This window comes from Passer domesticus, chromosome W (genome assembly GCF_036417665.1).
Source record: "Passer domesticus isolate bPasDom1 chromosome W, bPasDom1.hap1, whole genome shotgun sequence".
Classification (NCBI taxonomy): Eukaryota; Metazoa; Chordata; class Aves; order Passeriformes; family Passeridae; genus Passer; species Passer domesticus.
In genome coordinates, this window is record NC_087511.1 from 404,052 (window position 1) to 418,096 (window position 14,045).

Below are 14,045 nucleotides of genomic sequence, written 5' to 3' on the forward strand. Positions count from 1 at the left end.
TTAATAAAATTCAATTACAAGGTACACTTGATTATTTACTAAATAGAAGACAGTGTCAGGAAAAACTTTCAAGGAGTCCCTCCCCATGGGTCATGAGGTGCAGAAAGTACCCCCTTGCTTTTTCAATGCTTTTTCAGAGAGGAGTCTAATTGCAGTTGGATCCAAGCCTATTGGAATTTACCAATATTACTGAACAGGACTGCCTTGGTCTGCCTGGCCTCAGCTGCTGAGCCAAATAGTGGCACCTGTGGTCCTTTCTCCCCAGAGATGCTATTCAGTACCTGTGGTCGCAGCTGGGCATGTGGAGACAAGTCCAGGCATGCCCCGAGCTCCAGTGCTTACAGGCTGGAGCTTGATGCGGGGATCACTCCTCAGGCCTTCCTGAGCTGGAGAATCCTTTAAGACAAGGTGAAGAAAGGAGTGGGTCCTGATGGAGAGTTTTTAATCCAGAGTTTTTATTTTGGGCCTGCAACAACTCCACAGAACCTCCAACAGAACTCTCCAACAGAACCCCCGACCGCGTGGTCTGTTTGTCCTTTTACCTGGGGAGACGGCGGGAGGGTACACAGGGACTACCAAACAGGTATGAGGAGAGGGGGTCTCAGGTGAGAAGGACACCTGGGTGGGTCAATGGGCCCCCAGGGGGTGGAGAGCATCCTTTGAACCTGCCAATCACTCGACGCTCCCCTTGGAATTTCTGGTTTGATAGACAGTGCCCAGCAGGGGTCAAGAGTGGGGAAAGGAGAGGTGATTGACAACCCACCTGGGAAAGGAAACTTCAGGGGAGGGGCTAGGGAAACTGAGGCAAGCCATGACATCACACTGCAACACAAGCCTGGTTCCAGACTTGATCAACAGTTTATGCCTGAAGGATTATATGAGTACAATGAATCCTTTACATGACTTAGTTAAAATTTCAAAGTTTAGTATGCTATTAATCTGTTGTAGCAAGGGATTTCTCAACCTTGAGGAATAACTGTAAGAGTTGTCCTTACTCAAGGGGAGATCCTGGCATGCAGCCTTCTGCTGTGCAGGAAAGCTCACCAGGCCCTGGGCTGTCCACTATTTCAGCCCCTCTATCCATTTGGGAGAAGAATTTCCTTGGAGAAAAGTGGAAAAAGTGTTTATTTAACAAGCAAAGTACTCACAAACATGAAAAAATAGTAATATTAAACCATAAAACCTCTTGTTGCTTTGAAGAGATGGCAAATTAAGAGAGAGTCTTTTTGTGGGGTGTGGCTTGGCTCGTTCAGTCTCTTTCAGTCCCTCTGGGGCTTGGACCTGGTTTCCAGGCTGCAGAGCAGCTTGGCGAGGGGGGGGGGGGGGGCAGGCGACTGTCTTGGTGTTTTGGACTGAAGCCAAAGAGTTCCAGAAAAAAAACCCCACTCCTGACAAAACTTTTATTGTCATAGCTAACGAGGAAAACAAGGAAAAAAAAAAAGGAAAAAACCCCTCATTGTTTCTTTCTCTCTGCAGAAGCTGAGAAACTTGGAGACCACTGCCACCAGCTCGGAGAGAGCTGCATTTCTTGTCTCTATGTTTTGAAGACAGCACCTCAGACATTCCACTGCTTCTCCTTCTCCCCCCCTTCACTCTCAGATCTAGTTTTAAAGGTGCAGAACTTATTTCTGGGCTAAACAGATGGATGGAGATACAAATACAATACGGCATCATAAAGTCACCCTAAGACAGCTAGCAGAAAACGAACCTGCCTAAGCAACAAAGTAATGTCCGGTCTGTGCCGTGCCCAGCATGCTCTGGAGTGAGTCTTTGAACAAAGCCTGTGCAGGAGCTCCAAGGCTCCTGCCCCTCCCCTGGACCCACCTTAAAGCTACAGTGGCCATTTCTGGACATTAAGCAGACAGTCAGGAACAGAGTATCATCATAAAATCACCCCAAGACAGTAGTGTTTTCATCACATCTTTTCCTCAGCTTTTACAGAATGCACTGATGTCTTAATGTGACAGATCCTATTTTTAATGCTAACAGCTCCCTTCTGGAATCACAGAATGACTGAGGTTTGACAGGACCTCTAGAGATCACCTAGTCCAACCCCCTTGCTAAAGCAGGTTCATCCTACTGTTGTCTGGAAAATGAGCAAGAGAAGAAGCTTTTAGGACTTGATATTTAGATTGGATAAATTAAGCTGCTTTACAAGGTCCAGTGAACAGGAGTATTGACTATCTCATGGTGGTTTTGTTGCAGACTTGCCATCTGGCTAATTATCACAGAATCACAGAATAATGAGGTTGGAAAAGACCTCTAAGATCATCGAGTCCAACCTATGCTCTAGCGCCTCAACTAGACTATAGCACCAAGTGCCATGTCCAGTCTTTTTTTAAACATATCCAGAGATGGTGATTCTACCACCTCCCTGAGAAGAGCATTCCAGTACTTTATTCTTTCGGTGAAAATTTTTTTCCTAATATCCAACCTATACCTTCCCTGACGTAACTTGAGACTGTGTCCTCTTGTTCTGTCAGTTGCTGCCCAGTGAAAGAGACCGACCCCCACCTGGCTACAACCTCCCTTCAGGAAGTTGTAGAGAGCAATAAGGTCACCTCTAAGCCTCCTCTTCTCCAGGCTAAACAACCCCAGTTCCTTCAAATGTTCCTCATAGGGCTTGTGTTCCAAGCCCCTCACCAGCCTTGTTGCCCTCCTCTGGACGCGCTCAAGCATCTCAGCATCCTTCCTAAACTGAGGAGCCCAGAACTGGACACAGTACTCAAGATGTGGTCTCACCAGCGTTGAGTACAGGGGAAGAATGACCTCCCTGCTCCTGCTGGCCACACAATTCCTAATGCAGGCCAGGATGCCATTTGCCTTCTTGGCCACCAAGGCCCACTGCTGGCTCATATTCAACCAGGTGTCAACCAGCACCCCCAGGTCCCTTTCCTCCTGAACACTGTCCAGCCACACTGTCCCCAGCTTGTAATGTTGTAGGGGATTTTTGTGACCAAAATGTAGAACTCGGCACTTAGACTTAATAAACTTCATGCTGTTGGACTCTGCCCATCCATCCAACCGATCTAAGTCTCTGCAGAGCCCTCCTTCCTTCCAATAGATCGACACAAGGTCCCAGCTTAGTGTCGTCTGCAAATTTACTAATGAAGGACTCGATGCCCTCAGCCACGTCATATATAAAAATATTAAATGGAACTGGTCCCAATACAGACCACTGAGGGACACCACTAGTGACTGGCTGCCAGCTGGATGCAGCACCATTCACCATCACTCTAGGCTCGGCCATCCAGCCAGTTCCTAACCCATCGAAAAGTGCTCCTGTCCAAGCCGTGGGCTGCCAGCTTCTCCAGGAGTATGCTGTGGGAGACAGTGTCAAAGGCTTTGCTGAAGTCTAAATAGAAAACATCCACAGCCTTTCCTGCATCCACCAGGTGGGTGACCTGGTCATAAAAGGAGATCAGGTTGGTCAGACATGACCTACCCTTCATAAACCCCTGCTGACTGGGTCTGATACCCTGACCATCCTGTAAGTGCTGTGTGATAGCACTCAGTATAAACTGCTCCATTATCTTACCTGGTACTGAGGTCAGGCTAACTGGCCTGTAATTACCAGGATCCCCCCTCCTACCTTTTTTGTAAACGGGGTGTCACATTGGCCAGTTTCCAATCATTTGGAACCTCGCCAGTGAGCCACAACTCTTGATAAATGATGGAGACCAGCTTCGCAAGCTCATCTGCCAGCTCCCTCATCACCCTAGGATGCATCCCATCTGGTCCCATTGATTTATAAATATCCAAGTGTCCTAGCAGTTCTCTGACTGCCTCTTCTTGGATAACAAAAGGACCATTCTGCTCCCTGACACCACCTACCAATCCCTGAGGACAGTTGTCTTGAGGACAAGCTGTCTTACAACTAAAGACTGAGGCGAAAAAGGCATTAAGCATTTCCGCCTTTTCCTCATCTTTAGTTACTAGGTTACCTGCCTCATCCAATAAGGAACAGAGGTTGGTTATACCCTTTCTTTTACCATTAATATATTTGTAAAAACTTTTTTTATTATTTTTAACAGAATTTGCCAATTTAAGTTCAAACTGAGCTTTGGCCTCCTTAATTTTTTCTACATGCCCTAGCAGCTGCCTTAAATACTTCCTGAGAAATCAGTCCCTCCTTTAAAAGATGATACATCTTTTTTTTTATTTCTAAGTTCCTTCAAAACCTCGTTGCTTATCCAGACTGGACGTTTGCCTCATTGACTCATCTTTTGTCACACAGGGACAGTCTGTTCCTGTGCCCTCAAGATCTCTGCTTTGAAGCACATCCATGTCCTGGACTCCTTTGTTTTCAAGGGCTTTTTCCCAAGGAACTGTGAATAAGTCTCTTAAATAAGCCAAAGTCTGCCCTCCAAAAGTCCAGCATAGAGATCTTATTGATATTCCTCCTTATTTCACCAATTATCGAGAATTCTATAATTTCATGATCACTGTGCCCAAAGCGGCCTCCAACCTCCACATCACCCACCAGTCCATCGCTATTTGTGAACAACAGGTCTAACATAGGCCCTCCCCTGGTGGGCTCTCCCACCAGTTGTGATAAAAATTATCCTCCACACACTCTAAAAACTTTTTAGACTGCCATTTTTATGCTGTATTAAGTTCCCAGCAGATGTCTGGTAGGTTGAAGTCACCTACAAGAACAAGGGCTGATGATCCTGAAACATTGTTCAGTTGCTTATAGAATAAGTTGTCCACCTCTTCATCCATTTTGGGTGGACGATAGCAAACTCCCAGTAGGTGTCAGCCTTGTTGGCCTTCCCCTTAATTCTTACCCATAGGTACTCAACTTCATCATCATTAGTTTCAATACCTATGACATCCAAAACCTCCCAAATATAAAGGGCCACCCCTCCACCTCTTCTCCCTCTTCTGTCTTTTCTGAAGAGCTTGTAGCCATCCAGTGCAGTGCTCCAGCTATGTGAGTCATCCCACCATGTTTCTGTAATGGCGACTACATCAAAGTTCTGCTGTTGCACCATGGCATCCAGCTCTTCCTGTTTGTTACCCATGCTACGTGCATTGGTATACATGTACCTCATCTGGGCCACTGATTTCTCCCCTAACACAGTCTTACCACCCTTGGGCCTGCTTCCAGACAGCCCAGATACATCCCCTTCCCCCTTCAGACCTAGGTTAAAGCCCTCTCAACAAGGTCTGCCAGTTCATGAGCTAAAAACCTTCTGCCCTTAACATAGAGATGTATCCCATCTGATTCCAGTAGAGCAGGTGCCGTAAAAGTTGCCCCATGATCATAGAATCTGAAATTTTGCCAATGACACCAACCCTTGAGCCACTTGTTAATGATGTGAGTTCTCCTATTTATTTTATCATTTTTCTCTGCCACGAAAGGGACTGAGAAGAACACTACCTGTGCACCTGTCCTGTCAACCACTTGACCCAGTGCCCTAAACTCCCTTTTAAAAGCCTTGACACTCGTCTTTTCGATCTCATGACTGCCAGCCTGGAGTATCAGCAGTGGGTAATAATCAGAGGGCTTAATCAGCCCAGGAAGTCTCTCAGTGATATTTCATACGCGGGCCCCAGCGAAGCAGCAGACTTCCCTGTGGGATGGGTTCGGTTGACATATGGGGCCCTCTGTTCACCTCAGAAGGGAATCACCCACTACGATTACTCTTCCTTTCTTCTTGATGTTAGAGGTCATAATCAGTTTTTTAGACAAGTCATAATTGGGAGGCTCACTGAGGAGATAATTTTCTTCTAAATCATCTGGCTGACTCTCTAGCTCCAGGGCCTCATACCTATTCTGAAGTGGCAACTGGCTAGGGGATGGGGGGTGGGAGGGATTTTTGTTATTACCTGGCCAAGCAGGGATGCATTTCCACTCCCCTTTGTCTACCAGGTGCCCCTCTAATGCCTGACAGTGAGAGGCATATGAGTCCTCTGACTCTTGGTGGGCCTCCCTTAAAGATGTAAGGACTGAACTCCACCAATCTATTTCCCTTTCACTATCCCTGATACTCCTTAATCTTTCAACTTCCTCCCTAAGCTCAGCCACCAGTGAAAGGAGGTCATTCACCTGTTTACACCATAGGCAGGCCTACTCCACATCACCCCCTGAAACCACTGATAAGCTCAAACACTCCACACAGGAATGGGTCTGTACAGACACATCCTTTTTGGAGGGCTCCACATGGTCACATACCCTTGTACCAACCACAGATTTTGATTGGGTTAAAACCATTACTAGGAGAAAGTCCAAAATCAAGCAACCAATACAAACATCTCAAACAACACACAGCACACCTAACTAGCAAGAAAACCTCTAACTCTACCTGCTTGCCCTGCCTACGCGAACTGCTGCACAAACTGCTGTCACCACACCCCTGTTCGCCGCGCTCCGGGTCGCCACGCCCCCGGGAGGCCTCTTATAAGGAGTCACTCAGGAACAACAGAAGCTCCACCTCCTGCTCCTGAATGGCTCACAAAATTATGTTACCAAATGTCCAAAATATCGGAATGAGTTTCTCCAACACTAAAATTGTGTTAAAAAGGGCATAATTTATTCAGGCCTGAAGGTGCACGCAGGAGATTCTAACCTAACATGGACCTGTGATTTTAGAAGTGCGTTGCTTATATACAGTTGCTACATGCATATTACAATTTATCCATTACCATAAATTCCACCCCAAGTTCTCAGAGATTCAGTCCTTTGTTTTGTCTATCACTGCATTCTTGGGCCAGATGTCTTCTTCTTATCTCCCAACCATCCTTGCTGAAAGCAGCTTTCACATGCCTTGTTTCTCTGCTAAAAAAGTTTCACAGGCACAGTAAAAATTGAATTAACCCTTTTGGGATTTATTATCCAGTGGATGGAGGGAGGCATTTGTGGTGGTTTCTTTGCTGCCTGTAGGCCTCTGACAACTTTGGGTAAGCTGGAATACTTCAGGGCTTGCAAGGTAGTCTTTCTGTTAACTGCTGGTTTGGCACAGATGTACAAAGGAATAAAAAATTGCAAAAACACATGCATAGGACTTGGTGTGTAGGCAGTGTGTGTCTGATCTGTGGCCACCAACTAATCTTATGATACCTGCTCATGTCATCTGCTATAACTCCTTTGCCTGCATTGCTGTTTGCTGTCAATTTGCTTCTACTCATCTGGCCTTGCCCTAAGGAAAGGTTCTTCCCTGGTTAAGGAAAAATTGCACCCAAGTTCCATCCACTGTGGTGTGCTGGAAGGGAGGAATTTTAAAAAGAAAAAGAAAATATTTCTTCTGCAATTTGTTTGAATTTATCCTATCCGTGACCTTTTCTCTACAAAAGATCTCTTAAAAAAAGGACAAACCTGGACAACTGGTGGTAAAAGGATTTAGGCCTGCTCCAAAATGTCTAGGGATTTGTTAAGAGTCACAGAAGTCTCCTGATGAGCCAAAAGCAGTAATATTTTATGTTCAGTGGAAGAGACTTTGCCCAAACTTCCAGGAAAGAGGTTTATGGCCCATTTAAGGTGATATGCCTCTTCCTGCCACCTGCTGGACTCCCTTTCATCTCAGATGGTGTTGGCACCACTGTCTCAGGTCTCTGCCCCATGGTGGGGGGGGGGGAGGGGGGGAAGGAGCAGGAACGGTCCTGCCAGGCACTGAAAACTGTGGTCCTGGCCCCACCTGTCCCAGCTGCAGTTTCAGAGCTGTTGCTTCAGCACTGTTGACTTGGGAGCCTCCCTGCTTCCTCTTCTCAGGCCCCTTGTCCTGCAGAAGTGTCCTGGAGGGCTCATAAATGGGAAGACACCCATGGGTCATACAGTGCCAAGGTCTGCTGATTGCTTCAGTGAGCCAGACAAAATGGACCACCTTCTGGTTGTGGCCATGGTCTTTTACCTGCTGAAACCATGCCCATGGCTATGACGTGAATGGTATTCGAATAAACAGTGCTGAAAACTCCATCCCCTTCTCTCTGTACCCAGGACACGCCCCCATATTGTGAAAACTGTCACCATGTTGATGTATTGGGAAAGCCCTGCTGCAGCCCTCCACAGTGGCATGCTGGGCTTTTGTGGTCCCTGCTCTCTCTTGAAAGAGTTCTATGTAAGAAACTAGGTAGTGACTTCTGGGTAGTGACTTCTGTTTTCCAGAGGAAGATGTGGAAAACCATAGAAAACACAAATTTAAACTCTCTTGTCTAGAATATATTATCGTTCTTTGTAAGGTTCAATTTTTTTATATGCAGTGTTGATCACAGAATCACATAACATGATTAGGAACATGATAATTTTGTGGTGCTATACTGTATCTTTAAGTATGCTCATCTAAATAACCAACTCTGGTTGTTATAAAAATAGCTCTTTAACCAGATAATTGTACTTAAATACCAACTCTGTGTCAATGCAAAACCTCTGATTGAATGTGCATGTGGTTAATATTGATTAAAACTGCAGTCTCAATTAAATAGAGTCTGGTGATAGTGCTATAGGCAGCCATGTTGTAAACTTACTGAATATTAGACTTTATTTAATGTAGGGAACCTTGCAGCTGGTGGTGGGTTGACCCTGGCTGGATGCCAGGTACCCACCAAAGCCACTCTATCACCCCTCTCTGCAGCTGGACAGGGAAGAAAAAAATAATGAAAGGCTTAGGAGTTGAGATAAGGACCAGGAGACATCACTTGTGGATTACCATCACAGTCAAAACAGACTCAATTTGGGGAAATTAATTGAGTTTATTACCAAACAAAATAAGAACAGGATAATGAGAAGTAAAAAAAATTATAAAAACACCTTCCCCCCCACCCATCCCTCTTTCCTGGGCCTTACTTCCTCCCCCTAGCAGCACAGGGAGACAGGAAACGTGGGTTATGGTCAGTTCATCACATGTTGTTCCTGCCACCGCTCAGGGACAGGAGTCATAGAATCATAGAATATGCTGTGTTGCAAGGGACCAATCAGGATCATCGAGTCCAACTCCTGGCCCTGTGCAAGACACTCCAAAAATCCCATCATGTGCCTGAAAATGTCCAAATGCTTCTTGAACTCAGTCAGTCTTGGTGTTTTGACCACTTCCCTGGGGAGCCTGTTCCACTGTTCATCCACCCTCTGGGTAAAAAAACTTTACCTTCTATCCAACTGTCCTGGTTTTAACTAGGACAGAGTGAATTATTTTTGCAATATCTGTGAGGGGGTGTAGCTTGGAGCCACGTGAGTGTGTATAGGTTGTTATTCTATACCACCTCACATCATCACTGGGGGATGGAAGTAAGGGAGACTTGCTTCTGGGAGAGGGGGGCATTCCCTTCCAGCGGGAGAAAGCATGGTGGGAGAAAGTTTGGTATTATTTTATGTGTAAATTGTCCCTTGGTCTTATATGGTTTTTTATTAATATTGTTGCTGTTGCTGTTAATTTTTCTTATCTCATTGCTGCTTGCAGTAAATTGTTCTTATCTCAGCCTGTGATTTTTGCCATTTGTGCCTCTAACTCTCCTCTGCAGCCACCCACTTGGGGGGGGGGTTACAGAACCATGACACCAACATAAACCTCCCCTGTCACAATTTCATGCCATTTCCTCAAATTCTGTTAGTGGCCACGAGAGTGAAGAGATCAGTACCTGCCTCTCTGCTTCCCCTCAAGAGGAAGTTGAAGACTAATGAGGTCTCCTCCCTGTCACCTCTTTTCCAGGCTGAAGAAACCAAGTGCCCTCAGCCACTCCTCATAAAGCTTCCCCTCCAGACCCTTCACTGTAGCAGGCACAAGGCCTGCAAGGACTTGGCGATCAGAAGCCTGAGCTAGGAAATACCAAAGTCAGCATGACTAAGGTTTTAGAAGCCCCTCTCTTCCGCCTTTTGGACACTGTTATCTCCCTGTATATCCATAGGTCACTTTTCCCCTGACCCTTACTATTGGACAGTTTTCAATACCCCTGTAAGGTATAAAAACCCCTAACTCTGCCCGGTTCGGCGGAGAAGAGCTGTCACTGGACCCTTCGCGGAGACCCGAATAAAAGAACCCTGCGGAACCCATACAGCGCTGCTCCCTCTCTCTCTGCGTCTGCTGCGGCGATACCTAGGGCGACGGCCCCAGGCAAGCTAAAAGAGCTGAAATCACTAAAGAGCTGAGCTGCAAATCACTATAGCCTGCCTGGGTTGCCTGAGCCCCCCACTGAGTGATCCTGGCCCTCCGCTGAGCTATCCTGGCGGGCCGGCATTCCTCGCTGGGCTTCTGCCCTGAGGGTAATAGCCCGCCATAGCTGGCGCACCGAACATAGCGGACACCCGAACAGCAAGGGGCCCCTGGGCCGACATCTGAACCGCCGTGATACCCTGGCCACGGAACTGAATGCCAGACCTGGCATCTCAGACGAGCAGCATTTCTTCGTGAAATTGTCACTGCCTCCGCTCGCCAGAAATCCTGGAAGGAGAAGCTCTTCGTTATAGAAGGACTCTTCTGAACAGGAGGTCAGCCGACCCGCACCCCGACACCTGGGCACGCGAGTGTTCACGGAGGCTGACGAGCAGACGACCCCCAGCAGAACTTTGACCCACAACAGGCTGAAAAAGTGTAAGTTTAACACAGCCTTTCTTGCGCGCAAAATACTTTTCCTCGGGTCCTTTTTTTTGGTTTTTTCTTTATTTTTTCTCTTTTGTTCTGCTGGTGGGAACTGAAAAATGGGATCAAAGCTTAGTACGTTTAAGCGATCCCAGAATGAGAGAGATTTATATTCACTAATCCTAGAAATCCTATCTTCTAACAACTTTTCTTTTTCTAAAGGTAACCTTTCAAAAACTAACCTGAAAAAATTTATAAAGTGGATTCTCTGCCACTTCCCAGATACTAATACACAGACTATTACCTTAGACTCCTTTTGGGATACAATTGGGACCACGATATATAAGTTTCAAATTAACCAAGACTTTTCTGTAACCCGGTTTTTACCTATGTTTCACGCTATCACTAAAGCTGTAGAAAAAACTAACAAAAAGATAGTAACTTCAGGGCTAACGTCTGTCGAAGGAAACGGGAAGTTCTTATCTGACTTAACAGAAGCGCCTATTTCAAATGCTAATCGAGGAGATAACACCCCCCTCCACCCTGGATTCCAGTACTCCTCTGGATCCAAGCGTCCTGCCGTCTGCGCCGCAACCCCCCGACCCCAGGGTGCGCACGGCCCCTCCCCACCCCCTCTATCCCCCCGCCTTCCCCTCGGGAGCCACACCCTGCCCGCCTCCTTGGTCTGTGTTATCTCCGAGAGCATCTGCACCAGTTCCCGCCGGGACTGACCCAAACCCCACCCCTCCCCCTGTTCCCCCCGACCCTACTGGGGCCCCCCCCACCCCCTTTTCCGTCCCTCCTCTCCCTGCCGCGCCTGCCCCCACTCCCTCTCCCGCCCTCGCGCCCCCCGCCACCATCGCGTCTTTCCCTGCCCCCGGCATCATCCCTGCTGCGGCACCGGACCAGCCCGCCTGCGTACCCACGCCCCCCCCCACCACCGCGCCTTTGCCTGCCACCGGAATCGTGCCCGCTCGTGTATCGGCCCCAGACCCAAGCCACCCTGTATCCGCCGCACCCTCTTCCAGTCCCGCCGCCTCCTCCATCCCGCACACCCCCTGCCCCCATACCCACGCTCCGCAGCCCCCGGTCAGGACCCCCCAGACTTCCTTCAGTTCTGTCCCCCCTCCCCACGCCCCCCAGTCCTGTGCATGCTGTATCACGCATTGCACGGCCACTCCAGCACAGCTGCCTCCCTGTAGCCACGTTCTGCCATATGCTGCCTTATACCCTGCCCAGCCACATGCACCTCTGCCAAATGGTGCTCCAGCCAGCCATAAGAAACATAAGGCACGACCTGCTAGCCCTCACTTGCCGTCATCTGATGACAGCAGTGACAGCGATTCTGATTTGGAAATAGAATATGTAGATCCATGGGCAAAAATAAAAATGGAAGCCACACAGGCAGGGGACTGGCAATTAGCTCAGAGAATTACTGCCTTTCCAGTAGAATATAAGAAGGGAAAACGAGGAGGTGCCACCACTAGAAAGACATGGGAACCTATTACAAATAAAGAACTTGTGCAATTAAGAAATACAGCCACAGAACATGGTAGAAGTTCACATATTTTTAGAAATTTCCTAGAGGCTACGTTCTCAGCACATGTTCTGGTACCCCACGATATTAAAAATATTGCCCAGTGCCTCCTTTCTCCCGACGAGTACATGCTTTGGGAAAGGCATTGGAAAAAGCAATTAAAAACATTATCAGATAACTACGCTGCAGATGCTGATAAGTCAAATTTTACACTCGAACAGCTGGCTGGTGAAGGGGATTTGCAAAAACCCTCTGACCAAGCTGATACCTTACCTAAGGCAACATTACAAGACGTGGCTATAGCAGCAAAAACCTCCTTACTCCTTACCCCTGATGTCCCTACCCCTACCCAATACTTTTCTACTATCAAACAAGGAATAGATGAAAGCTTTATCAAATTTGTGGATAGAATTAAGGATGCTCTGGAAAAACAGATAGAGAGCACAGAGGCAAGAAAAGAACTGTTGTGTAAACTTGCCATGAGTAATGTGAATGAAAAATGTAAAGCAATTCTGAGAGCCTTACCCTTAGACACAGAACCTACCATAGAGCATATGCTGGAAAGCTGCACACGCCACTTTTCCACTGAAGATACAGTGGCCCAAGCAGTAACTAAGGGTATTGCAGAAGGAGTTTCTAGTGCATATGCAGTAATAGCTTCTAAAGACCAGGTCCGCTGCTACCACTGCGGAGATTTTGGACATTTTATAAAGGACTGTCCAGAGAGGTCACCTCCCAGGTACCCTCGCAATTTCCACCAAAGGCCCCAGAATCAGCAGTACTATCAGCCGCGTCCAGGAAACTTCCATCGGAGCGTGGTGGGGCCCCACGCAAAGACACCAAATCAAAGGCCATCCAGACCCAGTCATGCACCATCCCAGGAGATTCCAGACCACATGAGGAGGATCCAACACACGGAGCGATACCAAAGGGAACGCGCCGGCAGCTGGTAACTGCACTGTCCATTGACTTAAAAAATGACAATGTTTATCGTGTTCCCACAGGCAAACGTGGGCCAAAAGGTGGTCCTTCTAACATCTTAATTATAGGTGATTCTCTCCATAGCCCAAAGGAAATATTTGTTGTTCCAGAAGTACAAACAGTGCACCCGGGACAAGAAATCTTTGTCCAGGTGTACTGCACAGACTCACCATATTTTCTTCCAAAGGGTACCCCATTTGCACAAGCCTTTCTACTCCCTAAGAATCACAGGGAACAGCTTCCTCTCAACCCCACAGCAATGTGGATGCAAGTTGTGGGACCGAGTAAGCCTGTCATCGAGTGCGGTCTTACCTGCAGAGGAGAGAAGTTCCACCTACCAGGGATGCTGGACACCGGTGCAGACGTGACCATCATCACCCGCTCTGAATGGCCAGCACACTGGGAACTACAACCTGTGGTAGGCATGATCACAGGGATCGGTGGAGCTACAGTTTCCATGCGGAGCAAGAACAACATCCTCATCGAAGGGCCTGAAGGCAAGTTGGCAACCATCCGCCCATTTGTGGTAAGGGCCCCCATCACCTTGTATGGACGGGACATTTTATGTCAGTGGGGAGCCTCCCTACGTATTCCCAGTCTGGATTTCTAATCGGGGCCACTGAGGAGCGCGCACTGCCAGACACTCCTCGTCTCACCTGGAAATGCCATGACCCGATCTGGATCGAGCAGTGGCCCCTCTCTAAAGTCAAACTGCGCGCACTACATGCCCTTGTGGATGAACAGCTCGCCAAAGGCCACATCGTAGAGACCACCAGCCCTTGGAATTCTCCAGTCTTCGTACTACAAAAGCCTGGAACGGACAGGTGGAGGCTCGTCCACGATCTTCGCAAAATCAACGAGGTCATCGAGGACATGGGTCCCCTTCAGCCTGGCCTGCCCTCACCATCGATGCTGCCTAGAGACTGGACACTTGCTATCATTGATATTAAAGACTGTTTCTTCAGCATCCCGCTGCATCCCCAGGACGCGCCACGGTTTGCCTTCTCCGTCCCCTC

General features: G+C 47.8%; 1 protein-coding gene across 1 annotated transcript in view; it reads left to right on the plus strand.

Annotated features, from left to right (window-relative positions):
* The window catches only part of LOC135289143 (protein FAM219A-like), a 217,963-nt gene that overhangs the window by 17,260 nt on the left and 186,658 nt on the right, over positions 1-14,045 (plus strand). Inside the window, exon 3 of the mRNA XM_064402539.1 lies at positions 9,156-9,174. Within this exon, the coding sequence (XP_064258609.1) occupies positions 9,156-9,174 (19 nt within the window). The remainder of the gene's footprint in view (positions 1-9,155; positions 9,175-14,045) is intronic.